Source organism: Nelumbo lutea, chromosome 4 (genome assembly GCF_056320005.1).
Source record: "Nelumbo lutea isolate HS-2025 chromosome 4, American lotus-T2T, whole genome shotgun sequence".
NCBI lineage: Eukaryota > Viridiplantae > Streptophyta > Magnoliopsida > Proteales > Nelumbonaceae > Nelumbo > Nelumbo lutea.
In genome coordinates this window covers 82,380,168-82,395,912 of record NC_142687.1, presented here as the reverse complement: position 1 = coordinate 82,395,912, position 15,745 = coordinate 82,380,168, and the positions used below count along the sequence as shown (strand labels likewise).

Sequence of the window (15,745 nt, the reverse complement as noted above, 5' to 3'; positions counted from 1 at the left end):
GATATATAGCCATCAAGCTCTTAATCATGTACTTGAATTGCAAGAAAACTGTTGACATTGATAGAATCTTAAAAGAATTTGGAGAGTGATATTGTGGCATGGAACTGCGTGATTTCGGCTCATAATTATATATATTGAGAGACTAGAGAATAATACAAGAGACTCTAATTAAGATCGAGTTGGGGGATGAAGCTGGGTCTGAAAACCCTTGATGAGCCTTTTCTTGTTTGTCTTGCTCTGCTATTGGTGGCTATGCTAGCTTCTTAAATTTATATTTCCTCTTTAATTAATTAATCAAAGATGGAATTGGACCACGCTAAGCTCGTCGTGGGCTTCATTCAAATTCTTTCTGCCCAAAGAAACTCAAAAAATTTACTACTACACGTACAACTACAGCCACAGAACAAACTCACACAGAAAAAGAATGCACAAATCCTAAGAAAGAAAAAAAAAAGATCCAAAAAGAACTCTAATTAACATATATATATATATATATATATATGGATGACTATCATTGGCGAGACGATATTAAAAGGGCGGTGTAAAGAAGCTGGTTCCAGACATCTGGAACGCCGGGGAGGCACCAGTGGCTGCAATCTTGTATCATCCCTGCTGCTTGTCTGTGGCCCTTGGGCTGCCGGAAAATGGATGGGTGACCATCTTTTCGATAATCCGTCATTCTTGTAACGTTCAAGTAGAACACAGGTGTTCTCATCTCCCTAATCACAGACTCAAGGATGTTCATCATCTGAGGATATGGCGCAAGGTAGGAGCTGTTGGTAATTGGTTGGGTCTCATTCTCACAATTCCCCCCTGAACTCCATTGCCCACCTCTGCATATTAATTGATTGCCATCACAATTCACAACTTTAGAAAAGATTCAAAATCAGTCCTTTCAGCATTGCTTAATGCTTACTTGATTTGAATTATTTTACCTAAAATGAGAAGCCGAGTATCCCCGAAAGAAGACCCTGGTGCGATCTGAATCGATGTTGCCATCGACCCACCGTGCCCATGTGTGCAATGCCTTTGTATATGCTTCTGCCACGCCAAGTTTGCCGTGGACATGATCGCCTTCCTGAAAGTAATCCTTCCTGAACACAACAATGTATCAGAATGACAGAATCCATTAAAACTTAAGCAGTGTTATATATAAAGAAAATGCATGCGTGCACAGAAGAATTAACAGTTTCTTGTATTAATTGCAGAAATTACCCTCGAGAGGTTTTCTGGTGCGTCCACCAGTGGCCTGTGTTGAAGATGATTATATCGGCATTGAAGTACTTTGAGGAGGATCCGTGGATCAGGTCGAGTCTGAGTGTCTCTTTCCGAGCTCCGGTACTGTCATTAATCTTCCATTCTTGCACCAGGAATGGCGACCGGAAGAACTCGATGGAGCAGTTGTACTCCTACATACAAGAATTCCAAGAAAAACAGATAAATTTGAATATGAATGAGTGAGTTCTCCTAGTCCTAGGAATCGACGTAAAGCTCCTGGTGGAAAGAAAAGAAAATCAGGTCTGTGACGTTAGTTCCTGCAGGCTAACAACTTACTGTGAATATGAATGAGTAGAATCCTTGGGTCCTGAACTCGTGCCGTCCTGAAACCTCAAAAACTCTGCTTTTGTTCATCACAGACTCTCTTAATGCACAGACGAGCGACTGCCACATGTTGCGATTCAAGGAATCGCCAACGAAAGCAAGCCTTTTCCCTTTCAATATCTCCAGCATTTCTTTCCCGTCCAACCTAAAATTCAACCCATCATCAGAGTAATAACAGAAATGCGTGATATTAGAAACCCTCAAGTTAGAGACATTCTTCCCACCTCGGTATCTGACAATCGTTTGGCTTCCAGCGGTATCTCATGTAACCGGAGTCCAGCCGACCATTCTTGAAGCAGTTAAAGGCGTCGTCGATGAATGGACACGACCCTGGCTGGTAAATCGGGTCCGAATTGTCGAAGACCCACTTACCATCAAAGATGTCGCAAGAGGTCAAATCTCCTGTTATGTGAGTCTCTGTTTTATTGGTTGATTCTTGGCGGGTTCTTTCAACCGCGGCCACGGTAGAGAATGCGCAGCCGTCAGAATTATTCTTTAGTGGGTCGGAGACGAGATGGTTATCTAAGGGAATGAACGAAGAGAAGGAAGAAATGGAAGTGGAGCTGAAGAGTAGCCGAGAAGCAAGCGTTGCAGAGGTCACCGCCGGGGAGTTGTCGGCGAGCGTTGCTGATAAGTAGAAGAACAGAGCAAGGCCAAAGAGCGACCCGATACAGATGTGGGTTCTTGATCTTGAGAGAGGCCATCTGAGGTTTCTTGAGAACTCCACGAGAATGGAGGCGAGGATCTTGAAACATGCCATGGGAGAAGAAACAGAACAGGGGAAGAGAAGCCCGATTTGTTTATCACGAATGATCCTTCTGGTTCTGTTTCTGTCTTGGTTGCGAACTCGCAATTCGAATCTAGAATGTGAAAGAAGATTGTAGGAGGGAAGGGAATGCTCTGCCTCAGCGTCTCCAGGGGAGGAGGGGAGATGAAACTCAAACTCTGGCGGAAGCTCCTATTTCGTTCGTTGCACATGCTAGACCGAATCCATCATTTACTGGTATGAGTCCGGTGCAACTTGGGAATTTGCTAAAATTCTAATGGGCCCGGAGGGGTTTTGGATTTGGGCCTGAATGTTTGGTCTTCTGGCCTTTTGAGTTCTCTCAGTGGGCTGGGCCCCTCACTCTGATCATAACGACCGGATCAAGTAGGCACAAGATATAAGAGCACTATAAATATTGTGACAACAGTCAAAAATGGGTATTAATAATTTTTTAAGGATAAGCTGGGGGTATTTTAAGGAATAGATATTAAAAAAGAATTTTTAAGTACTCATTTAACGTGATTACAATGTTGTGCCTACATGATACGAACTGGATCAGAATTTGGATCAGGTGAATACGATAGCTATTGACCTGGTGTGGAACTAATGATAATACTCCACACTAGGTAGGTTTTAATTCACGGGATTCATGTGAGTAAAGAGTGCATCACTGTACCTTGCAGTCGAGGGAGATGTCCTCTCTTGTCGGTCAGTGTTTGATCATTGTGGGCTTAGAGGTTAAGTATAAGACCATTGAGGGTAATACCTAATGAGCTAATCTTGCATCTGCCCACAGTCCTTGGGTTTTTATAAGGTGGTTTGACTCAATGACCATTTAGTGTAAATGTTGGGCCCATTAAGAGCCCATGGTGATGGACTCACGGGTTCACTGTCTTCTATAGTGAATTCGGCCAAGTCTTGTAACAGAGGCTGGGCTGAATCCATGTGGTTGATGTGTAGATCAATGTTTGGGTCCCACGCCATACAAGGATATCCAACTGGACAACATTTTGGAGGATAAGTGAGCACATGGACTTAGAGCCTAAAGCCCAATTTGAACTGGCTTAATGAGATTAATTAAAGAGGGGTGGTTCTGGGATTTAGATCAATAGATAGGATAAGGGATTATCCCTTTCCACTTAGAGAGTCCAGATCTAAATAGAGATTTGGATAAGGAAACTCCTAATTAGATTAAGAGGGTTGATCTTTATCTACAGATAAGATAAGGGATTATCCTTATTTCTTAAAGAGAGTCCAGATCCAAATACAAGATTTGGATTAGGAAACTTCTAATGGGATTAGGAGAACCCCTCTTTAAGGTTATAAATAGAGGAGAAAGGTGAACCCCAAATCATCCTTCAGTTTTACTGATTCAAGAGAGAAGACAGCATACAGTTGGACTAACGCCATCTTATGCTCTTGCCTTCTCCTGCTATTGCCGCCATTACCAATTCGATCTCCACCTGTAGGAGCGATCAAGAAAGGGTTTTTGATATCACCTTTTGGCAGAAAAGGTGATAAGAAGTCATGCTCACTCGCCCTCCATTAGATTCTTGGTGAAGAATCAAGTTCTTGCTAAAGAGCCATCCTATTGATTCTGTTCCACCATACATTGTGTCATCTTTAATGGAAGCAATTTTTGGTAATCTCCTTAGGCGTAAACACTTTCGTTGGGGGTTACTACTACTTCGTATCAGGTATATCCCTCTCATACCTTTTGGTTTCAGATTTAGTCTAGTTTAGGTTCAAGATTGATCATTGAAAATGTAGTTTTCTAAAATAGGGAATGTGATTCCCACATGACATACACACACACACACAGAGAAAGAAATTTTTAAAATTTCGCCCAACCTACCTGCAGGGTTCGGCCATCCATATGATGGATCTCTCATCCCTTCATTTATCACTTATCTATTCATCGAATGGATGTTAAAACTGCTTTCTTAAATGGTGATTTAAATGAAAAGGTTTATATGAAACAACCAGAAGGATTTGTTCTTTCTGTAAATGAGAAGAAAATCTGTAAACTGGTTAAATTACTATTGGATTAAAACAAACACCTAAATAGTGGCATGAGAAATTTGATTCTTGCATTTTAGCTTTTGGTTTTAAACATTATAGTGTTGATAGATGCATCTACTCAAAATTCACTGAAAATTATGGAATAATTGTATGTTTTTATGTTGATGATATTTTTATTGTGGTACAAATATGGTTGGTAGAAATGAAACTAAAAACTACTTATCCTCTACCTTTAAGATGAAAGATTTAGGAGAAGTAGATACCGTATTGGAAATAAAAGTTAAAAAGCATAGTGGGGGTTTTGCATTAATCCAATCACATTATATTGAAAAAGTACTTGAGAAATTTAAGCATTTAGGGTTTAAAGAATATAGCACGCCATATGATTCTAGTATAAAGCTAGTAGAAAATACTGATAAAGAAATTGCACAACTTGAGTATGCTAGTGCAATAGAAAGCTTGATGTATGCTATGCTTTGTACTAGACTTGATATTGCATTTGTAGTAAGTAAATTCAGTCAGTTTACAAGTAATCCCAGTGCAGAGCACTAGAAGGCAATTGAGAGAGTTCTTGGGTATCTCAAGAGAACCTTGGAACTTGACTTATTTTACTGTGATTATCTATTTGTACTAGAAGGGTACACTGATGCAAGTTGAATTACTGGTAATTGAGATAACAAGTCCACATCTGGATGGATTTTCGTCCTTGGTGGGGGTGTGATTTCTTGGGCATCCAAGAGACAAACTTGTATATCTCACTTGACCATGGAATCCGAATTCATAGCCTTAGCGGCTACTAGAAAAGATGCTGAGTGGATTGGAAATTTATTATTGATATAAAAATTTGGCCTATTCCTATGCCTCCAATTTTCATTTACTATGATAGTGAGGCGATTCTGTCAAGAACCTACAGTGGTAACTACAATGGTAAGTCCAGACATATAAGTCTGAGACATGAATTTGTTAGGCAATTGATTCAATATGGAGTCATCACTATAACCTATGTGAGGTCAAGTAAAAACTTGGTTGATCCTCTTACCAAGGGCTTGGCCAGAGAATTGGTAAAAATGATAACCAAAGAGATGAGATTAAAATCCTTTATTTAGTCACTTGTAATGATAACCAGACCTAAACTAAAAAACCATCAATATTGGGTTTAATGGGTAACAACAAGTTACAGTAATGTGATTGTTAGCACTGACATTGAGAAATTTCTCATCACAACATAAATAGTGTTGTCCGTTATGATGAGAGGTTGAGTTAAACTCTTAATGAAGTTCTGAAATGTGTTAAATAACAGAACACGTAGTGGAGCTTCACCTATGTGAACATTGAAGTGTTGCCGCTTCTTATGAGAGTTTGGATTTGCTCTCGGAATTGTTCATGAATCCAGGAAAGAAGCACATGGCCATAACAGTGCTGAGCAAAACTTGAAACTCTTATAGAGACTAGACATTTTTGTTTGTATGTGTGTCTCCGATCTGTCTTGAGAGTAATTGGTTTAAGGTCTTACCACCAATAACTTTGACAACGCTCTGAGATATCTATACTAACAAAAAGTTTAAGTTGATAAACACCTTTTGTATGCATAACTGTGTCATAGTAGTTTGGATTGAGAGAGAACTATGGAATTAATCAATCAATATGTAGGATTGTTGGATTTTAATCTCATAAGAGATTAAATCCAATGGGTTTGATTGGTCAATTACATGAGAAATTGCACTTGTACACTTGATTGGAAAATTAACTTTCTCTTACAAAACCCAGTTTTGAATTTGTCCCACAATGGAAAATTATAAGCATTGTTTTCAGTATTTTAATAGGAGCTGATTTACACTCCTTAGAAATAGTAGAGGAGAGTATGGGGGTTTGATACCGCACAACGTGCGCGCGCGTGTGTGCGGCGCAATGAGGTGCTTTATAGGCACACTTTGCTTGCACCTGCGTGACTCGCGAAGGACGACTTTGGTTTTGGTGGGATGTTGATTGTTGATCACCGTTGATGAGATCAATGGTCACCATTCGATCGGGTGTGATCAAGAGGCATAATTCAAAGTTAACATTCATTAACTGTTAATCACCTTTTAAATAGTCACAATGTTTGAAATTGTGACTGTTCAAGGTGCCTTCTCTGAATCAGCACCTACCTTTTCTTCATACCTCTTCATAAACTATTTAAAGAGCATGAATCAGACTTCAAAAACCCACATTTTCGAAATCCACTTTTTCTCTCTCTCTCTCTCAGTTCAGTCTGCTACAGTATCACAGAAGGTTTCTTCGGAGATTCTTCAACTTTTCTGGTTGTAGATTCTCACCCAAGACTCTATTGTATCATTTGAATGAATTTGCTTGTAACCCAACAACAAATTCAGTGAAACTAAGTGGGGGAAAATAACGTTTTAAAGACAGTGTTTTCAGACCCGCCTCAGAGCTTCTCCTCCAAAGTTACATTGACCCCATTTCCCCACAGGTGTGAGGGAAGGAAGGGTGTTGGTAAGGGCAATAATGAGGCAGAAGGCTTAGGAGAAAAAACTCTCTCAGTGCTCTCAGGATGATCTCATGTGGAGGGCTTTAGGCCTCTTCCTTTTATAGATGAATGGGTGAGGCTATAAAGAGAGATTGGAAAATGACATAAAGGAACTTTACTGTTTCAGAAAGGTGGTTCTAATTTGTTGAATATATAATGGGTAAGCTCCTTAGGGTTTTCCCATGTATCCATGGGAATCTCTCGGGATCAAAATTTCCTATCCCTAAGACTCTTGTGTGGACACGCTTATAGCTACAACCCTTTTAGCTTACTTGTAATCACGTGGCACTGATGGGGCTCTTTTGGTGATCACACAACCAATTGTGAATATATTGTCATGACTGTTACCCGAGTGGCATACTCTGTTATCAGGATACTCCAGACACTATTGATAACCGTGGCTCTCCCTTACTGGTGACATTGCAATTGTCATCATAGATCTTGTGCAATTTTAGAGGGTTGTACGATTTTGTGATAGCGATTTGCGATGTTTTCAGCGATGGATGTAGTGTTCATTGCATGTTCTATTGTGGTTGCCTTTATGTTATCACAGTTCTCATCGCAATCTCTGTGATGGTGATGTACACAAGTACTTACACTAACTTTCAAAGAGATATCTTGATGTAGAGGGAGGTTGATGGGAGCATGGGAGTTAAGTGCCACATTGGTGCAAAAACGAAAAAAGAAACAATCCATTAATAGATGTCGATTAGGATCTTGAAGCATACCAAATCTCTCATTCTCTAGTGCACATTGAAGCCTTTTATTTTTGATAAGAATACACGTACATCAGTTAGGACTACAAAGGGTGGGAAATGGAAAGAGGCACTATTGAGGTGGCTTCTTGAGAATGCAAGAAACGACATTTTGAGGAGAGAGGGAATGTAGGAGACATTTTGAGGAGAGAGGGAATGTAGGAGATGCCAGGGTTAAGTTAAAGGAGAAAAGAAAGGCTAGTTAAAATGGCCATCTTTGTTTTAATATAGGGCTAATATCTTAAACTACACTTATGATTTGGCTAATTGACTGACTCTACCCTTACTAATTACTCTCAGATTGTTAGGGTTCCATCACAATTCACTTACATGTTAGACCATGTAACTCTTATATTTAGAGAAAATAACAATAATATCATTTTATTATCGGTATTTGACATATCACTGAAACCTTTTCTGGTGCTCGAATTTTTTTTGTAGTTCTCTTTCTCTTTCTCTCTCTCTCTCTCTCTCTCCTTTCACTGAAGTTTTGAAATTCAATTGGGAGCTTGTCATTGCGTGACATGCACCATCCACATAGTTGTACCAGGTTGTGGTGGTGTAACCTCCCAGTGCAGGGCATGTTTTCATGCCAAGTTGCTTCACCAGGACATGTTGATAGTTTCCAGGTAACCATGACAAGTAGTATCAGAGTCCATCTCTACAACTTTATGAGCATGAGAGAAATTGTTTGTAGCAATGATGATTTCCTTGAGCTTGAAGGATATTTCACTGGGTATATCAACTAGGGGAAGGGTGGTATCAACCAAGGGAAAGTTGGTTGCAGAGTAGGTACTACTATCACAAGGACCAATGCTATCACCAGGGGGTGACATAACCAAAAGAATTAGATGTAGCTGTTGTGGTGCTTGTATTGGATGTGCTCTTTGAATAGGTTGATATTCTCTAAGACGCCCCCTTACATGAAAGTCCATTGGGATTGAAGCGTGAACAAGCACAGGCCCACCCATACCTTGTATTGAAACTTATTTAATTATAATGGGGCTAACGAGGATCGAACACTAGACCATTTGGTCAAAATGATTCTGATACCATCTCAAACAACCATTCTACCACTACAAGAAGAAAGGTCAAAGCCAGGTCATAAGAATGTCGGCTTAGGTCTAAGGCGGCAGTCATGCATCCGCCCCCTAAAAAGTTGCCGCCTTAGATCAGGACCGCCAGATTAGGTTAACATGACCCCTACCTTTGGTGACTGGGCAAAGGCAATTCAAGTTTCTCTAAAGTGGCGGTCTATTGGATCCGCCGGGTTAGCCTTAATAAGGCGGCGCTTTTGACCATCGGCTTAGGTCCTAAAAGACCGCCGCCTTAGTTATTTTCAAACATCCCCACCATCTTTAGGTGGCGATTCAAACCGTCGGGTTAGATTTTATATGACCACCAGCTTAGATAAAAGTCGGCAGTTGGATGACCACCGATTTAGGTGTTTTTTATATTTTTATATCAGATTTATTCCGACAATTTTTTTTTTGCACTAGCACTTTTACTAATTCATCACTTTATACCTGCTTAGTGAAAATCTCATGATAATTAAAAATAACTTAAATAAAAATATAATTTGAAACAAAAGTAATGTATTAAATTAAAAAACTATTTATTATTATTTTCAAAAGAATTATTCAAATACAATATCCAATTGACATAAAAAATACAAGGACTTCAAAAAAAAAATCAATTTGTCAAATACAATATCCAATTATTATTTCCAAAAGAATTATTCAATCTATCATAATTTAAGATATCTAATAATCTTTGTGCATTATTCTCCTAATTGACTCCAAAAGACATCCAAGCTCTGCCCAGCTTTAAATACAGCACTGCATAAATTATAACCTGAACCAAAATGTCCAATAGATTGCATCAGATCTACATAGCTTCAATAAATAAACAAATGAACTATATGAAACCTGTTGCCAGAGAAAAATACCTGCTCATTTCCAATCTGGAAGTCTGCGCTAACAGAAATATCCTTGGAATTAAGACAATAAAGTCTTGAACAAATCTAAATAGGGTAAGCTATCATTAGGGTGCTGGAGCTTTTAGTAAAACGATCAGATATCCATAAAAAATTGTTGATTTTTGATAAGCATCCATAAAAAAACAGTTTATGCAGTACATATCTCAGTTTCTTGCCTACTTTAAAAGATTACTGCAATGTCATATTCATTAAGGATTGATCTGGGAGTGGCCATTTGTGTAAAAAATGCCACACCCCTCCCAAGACTCCGGATAGTTGGGATCAAGATTGGGTAGTAATCCTTAGTTATTTTCCCTTTTGGTTTGGTCTTGTTTACAATATTGCACCCTCCTCCATAGGAATGTAAAATTTTTAGTTATTATGTTCCAATGATCAATACTAGGATGATATGCCAACTGCTGCTAATTGAGGTCACTTTTATCTGAAGTCTTCTGTCTCAGCAAGTATAGCATAAGTTATTATTGACTATATTACGCTTCAATTAATACCAATGTCCTAATAAAGGAGATCTGTTATGGAGAACCAAAATCATATTTTTCATTTTTTGTATTTGAAAATTAGGGGCTTATCACAAAAAGGAACAAATAATTGATAGTAAAAGCAACAACTAGGAAAACCGGAACCTTAATGCTATGTTTGGTTTGAAGGAAAAAGTGGGGAAAGGAAAGTTAGGGAAACCTTCACAAAATTTGTATAGGTTTCCCTAACTTTCCTTTTTATTCCCTACCTTTTCCTTCAAACCAAACATAGCTTATGGGTTCCAATCACAATTCTCCTAAACAAACACAAAGTTGTTCCCACAGTATGCCTATTCCAGGAAAACCCAATATTTGCAAACTTGGTTTCTATCAGTATGATCTATTTTGTCTTTTTCTATTTCTTTTCTCCTTCTAATGTTTATGTTATCTTTTTAATTGCCTATGATTTCTTGCCATCTCCCTTTATTTTGTACCAGAATTATATTATATATATATATATATATATATATATATATATATATATATATATATATATATATATATAGAGAGAGAGAGAGAGAGAGAGAGAGAGAGAGAGAGAGAGAGAGAGAGAGAGAGAGCATAGCTTGAAACTGTAAAGAAATATTGGAATTCCAGAAATTCCAATAAAGGTTTAAACCTTGGAACACCCTTTCTTAACAGCTAGCCTGTGTGTATAGATACTAATAGACAATTTTTCAGTAGCTGCAAAGTCAGAATGGTATACACCTGCTGATAAAATGATGTGAAGTGCTGCCCAAGTTCAACTGCAAAATCTTCCATAGAAAGAACTTCCATGCATTCCTTTGCTTTGACATATACCTGCATATTGATCCAATTTAATTAAGATAACTTTCATGAATTCTTTCCATATATTTGTCATAAACTTCTAATACTTTGCTGATTGGGGAATGACATTCTAAGCAACAAATAGCAATGTGCCACCAATTGTATGTGTACATGAAAATAAGTTTCATTTAGTTGTCTCAAACTATGATGCTAAATGAAACTAACAATGGAATTTTTTACAATCTCATTTTTTTTTGTGAAAATAAGTTTCATAAGTTTCCATGGATTCCACTGCTTCCTTGAAACGACCTTCATATTGATAAATGTGGCATAACATACGCACAGAAATCCACAAAATCTGTAGAAGCCACAAGGACAAAGAACTAAAATGGTCCTCAATACAGTACAGGGAGAATCCTCTAATCCCAATCAATAAATTTACCACTGAAGTCCAACAGTGTATCCATAACTAAAGTGATAATAAGGACAAAATTGGAGTAAAAAATTGAAAAAAAAGTTTGCATTAGGTACCTTGATGTAGACAAACGGTTAATTAGCACATATCAGCTGAAGAAAATGAAAGCAAGAAGCATGGACATAATGTGTTAAGAATCACACATTTGTTTGCTTAACTTGGCTCAATATTGAAAATAACTCATGGTTCTTGCAAAATCATGAATGGTGATATAGATAAAGTCATGGAAGAACCATGGTAACATATTTTATCCTTGCTGTTCCAGTCTCAAAGAACCAATTGACAGACATCTTGGTCTTGACAAATAAAACAAGAAAAGTGACCACAGAGGATTTGGTTTTCTTGTGGGGATTCAGGGATGGGATGACTGCTGGAGTGTTGAAGAAGATCCTCCATGCATCTCATGATGTTTTCTCTCAAGATTTTGAGGTCAAGTTAGTTGATAAGAGCTGTGCTGTTGTAGTTTTCTGGACACCTGGTTTGGCTGAGGTGTTACTCAAGGTAATCAGTTCAGGGGGAGTTGGTTCTAGTGCTTTGATGGATATGATTTCAGAAGGACTAAAAGCAGCTGATTATGAGGCTTACAAGAGAGTCTGCAGGATGCGTTTATGGGAGTTGCATTTAGCTGACTCATTAGACAAGGCATTGTTAGATGAGTACCCTCATGACTGGGTAGCTAATTCCAGATCAGAACCCCTGGGGATATGCTGGAATAATGAGTTTATCATTAAATTGGATGATCTGTGAGAAGCTATTGACTCCAATATCTTTTAAAGCTTATCAGATATGATGCAAGGGTTCATTGGCCGACATGCCCGAAAATCATTCATTGCTTATGTTCATTTGAGAGTAATCAGGTGCTCTCTGTTCTGTCCAAGGTTGAATCGTTGCAATGGCAACCCATACTGTTGGGAGTTTTTGGCCAAAAAATGTTAGCAATCAGAAAATTAGTAATTCTTGAGGCCAATGAAGAGGTTGGGTTTGTTGCAGAACTTCATATACATACCCAATTATCAAAAAGAAAAATTGATGAACTCAACTCCAAGCAATAAGATAAGGTGCATCTTGTCGAAGTGCAAAATACAGAAAACGGTTGCAGATAATCAGAACAATGTCAAAAATAAAGTTAATGGTATAGCACAAAATTAAAAGAAACAAAGAAAGGAAAAGAAAAAAAGAAAAAAGAAAAATAAACAATGATGTTTCCCTTACAATCATATCTCTGAGTGCCTTAAATGATGGATTGACAATTTGAACTGGGACAATGGGAGGCCATTGGGTGGTTTGAGAACTCTCAGTCTCAAAAGAATTAATCCCCAAACAAAATACAGACAGTTCACTTAAACTTAAGATCGAACAGATGAGGGGTGATCCATTGAGCTTTTCAACTTCTGTTTTTCTTTTTATTTTTTTGGACATTGTTATGTTATGGGCTGAATGATTGAACCACCGGTTAACCATCAAACAAACAAGGTTTCTGGGAACAGATTCGTGAATAGTAAAAAGAAAAGAAAACAAAAAGATCGTGAATAGTAAAACAACTGCCACACTAAAACAAAATAAAAGAACCACCGGTTAACCACGATAGTGAAAAACATTGAACCATCAACAAAAAACAACGAAACAAATCTAACAAACTTACCATTGAGAATGGAACCACGATAGTGAAGTTCTAGGCTCAGATTTGAGTATGTTTGTGATGAGAAAAGCTAAGATCGAAATAAGAATAAGAATAAGATTTATTCTGACGAGGGAAGCAACCTGGAAATGAAAAGAAAATCAAATTCAAAGGCAGACCTCTATCAAACTCTCGAACCCTCGAACTCTCAAACTCTGGAACTCTTGAAGAGGGCTCAGAACCAGTCTCCTCTCTAGGACTCTTGAAGAGACATCGAGATTTTCTTCCCAACTTTCTTGCTCTAAATCGCCTAGAAAATCGCAAAAACCTAGATTTTCTTGGTCGTGAAGAATAACTTTTGGGCGGGAGAAAAAAAATTTTTGTCGAACAGGAAGGGGATTTCGCGCACGGGAGAAAGAAAAATTTTCCTCTCTGTCGACATACGTTTCTCCACACCGGTCCATTATAAGGTTAAACCGGTTTAATTCCGGTTCCCATAAAAATCCGTCGAATGTACATTAATGACGGCTGTGGCGGCGGTCTTTGAAAGTTCGCCGCCTTAGATATTCCTATAGTGGCGGTCACAAATTCCACCGGCTTAGAGTATCTTTAACTTGACATTCTCTTACAGGTAGTAGTGCTGGCAATGTAAGTTCCGAAAACTGCTTCCAGAATTCATTTGTCTAGATTGTGGATCATTGAAGGAAAAGATGAGCCTAACATGGATCAAGCGTTCCATGTCTGAAAGCTTGTAAGATCCATCCTGCAGTCTACTATCTCCAGCAGGATGATCTGCTCATCAGGGTATGTGTGATCAATGGCTCGCCAACTAGAAGCCACCTTCAATGCAACAATCCCAAAGCTGAACACATCGGCAGCTTTTGTTGTCGCAACACTTTGTTTTTGGAAGCTCTCAGGCGGCAAATACCTAATTGTACCACCGATTTTGGTTGTATATGCCAATCGGAAATGGTAACTTCTTGTCGACGAGGACATGCATAATGGGGTGGGATATTCTAGTTCATGATGACGTCGAATGCAACTTCTAGTAACCGTTCGGCCAGTGTCATTAGTTGGGTTTTATTTTGAAAATTTAAAGTATAATGGAAGGCAAATTTGATATTTCGTTTTCTTCTTAGTACTTAATGGTGATGTCAATTGTTAGAAAACTTAGGGGTACCTTAAGACAATAAGGGTAAAGTTAGTCAATTAACTAAACCACAATGGTATTTTAAGAAATTTGTCCTTTAATATATATTAATAGATTCTTTTTATAGCAGAAAAAGTCAAATCTTTTAAAATACCATTGAGTTTTAGGAAATTGACTTACTCTATCCCTAGAAATTGTTTTAAAGTACCCCCAAGTTTTCTGAAAATTAACTAAATCCTCCATGCTGTTAATGTCCATTAACGTTCCATCACAATCTATTCAAATGTGGCAAATACATTTTTTTTTTAATCTCAATATTACCATATTTTGTGGTTGATTTTGCCCTCTACTATTCTTCAAAATTTTAAAATAGAACTCAACAGATCCAACCTAGGGAAAAGAACCGGAAAGAGAGGGAAGAACGAAATAAGAAACTAATTTAACATAAAACCAATTAAAAACCAGAAAATTACATAATCAGTAGAGCTATTTTAAATATTAGGGGTAAGTGTTTGGTTATTAGTTGGTACTTTATATCAAAAGCTTCAAAATTTTCTTTAAGCTTGTTTGTTGAAATTCCCAAAATCCAAGTTGAAGACCACCAATGAATTGCCAAATTTTCCACATCAATAATAAGTTGCGACCCAACAATGAATTGCCAGTTGTAGTATTGCTGCAACCTTCTTCAATCATTGCTGCCATCATAGAAATGAACCATGATGATTCCTTGCTGTTGCCTTTCCATCTAAACCACTCACACCTTGCCAACGTGTAGTGATTAGTAGCGGAGGTGGATTAGCTGGAGACAAAAACATACACACCCGGCTGAATTATCTATCACGGTTGAATATCGGTCCCAGATGAGGCCCACGGTGAGCACTGGCGTGTTCAATTGTGACAGGTAGTTCAGCCTGGTGTGTATGCTTTTGTCTCCAGCTCATCCGGACTGGAAGAATGAAGGTAGAGGTTTAAAGCGTTGTTGATGGAAGAGTCAAGTGGATTGGTGGACCAGTTCTACAACTATTATTCCTATGGGTGTTGCAGTTTTGTTGCTGAAAGAGCTTTATTCAAATATTTTGTTTTGAAAATTTAAAGAGGAATGATAGATAAAATAGTTTTTTCCACATGGCCATTAACATATGCTAATGGCGGGGGAAGTTATAGTCAATTGTCATAAAGTTTGGAGATATTAAGACAATTTCTAAATAGTAGGGTAGAGTAAGTCCATTTCTAAAACTTAAAGGATACTTTAATAGATTTTCCAAAAAAGGGCCCCTAGGGCTGACCCACTTGTTTTCAACTTATGCCAACAGGGGAAAAAAAAGATTTATTTTTTCAATTGAATACAATTTTTTTAAAGAAATCATTTCTTTTTGGGAAATTGTCTAAAACTCACCATGAGTTTTTAGCATTTTTCTTAAACTCACTTAATTTTTCAAAACATCCAGGGAACCCTATGCACGTTAGTAAGTTGACATTAAATAGACTGATAGATGTTGGTAGATTGCTATTTTACCCTTTGTTCTCTTGTAAATGGAAAATAAA

General features: G+C 37.9%; 2 protein-coding genes across 3 annotated transcripts; both read right to left on the bottom strand.

The window, feature by feature from the left end:
• Nucleotides 1-309: 309 nt before the first annotated feature.
• On the bottom strand, nucleotides 310-2,604 carry TBL4 (TRICHOME BIREFRINGENCE-LIKE 4). Its single transcript, XM_088986829.1, has 5 exons — nucleotides 1,827-2,604; nucleotides 1,555-1,747; nucleotides 1,216-1,409; nucleotides 936-1,094; nucleotides 310-833 (listed from the first exon to the last, which is right to left on the bottom strand). Exons 1-5 carry the CDS (start codon nucleotides 2,360-2,362, stop codon nucleotides 512-514), a joined length of 1,404 nt encoding a protein of 467 aa, XP_088842955.1. The 5' UTR covers nucleotides 2,363-2,604; the 3' UTR covers nucleotides 310-511.
• A 6,659-nt stretch (nucleotides 2,605-9,263) lies between these two features.
• Nucleotides 9,264-13,902, bottom strand: LOC148861347 (uncharacterized). 2 transcript variants are annotated; one of them, XR_016112533.1, is made up of 4 exons: nucleotides 13,075-13,211; nucleotides 10,898-10,990; nucleotides 9,621-9,695; nucleotides 9,264-9,526 (listed from the first exon to the last, which is right to left on the bottom strand). XR_016112533.1 is itself a non-coding variant. In XM_088982936.1 (4 exons), exons 1-4 carry the CDS (start codon nucleotides 13,512-13,514, stop codon nucleotides 9,461-9,463), a joined length of 519 nt encoding a protein of 172 aa, XP_088839062.1. In that variant the 5' UTR covers nucleotides 13,515-13,902; the 3' UTR covers nucleotides 9,264-9,460. The 2 variants fall into 2 exon arrangements, 1 of the variants encoding a protein (XP_088839062.1); XM_088982936.1 differs by lacking the exon at nucleotides 13,075-13,211 and adding an exon at nucleotides 13,230-13,902.
• Between the last annotated feature and the right edge of the window lie 1,843 nt (nucleotides 13,903-15,745).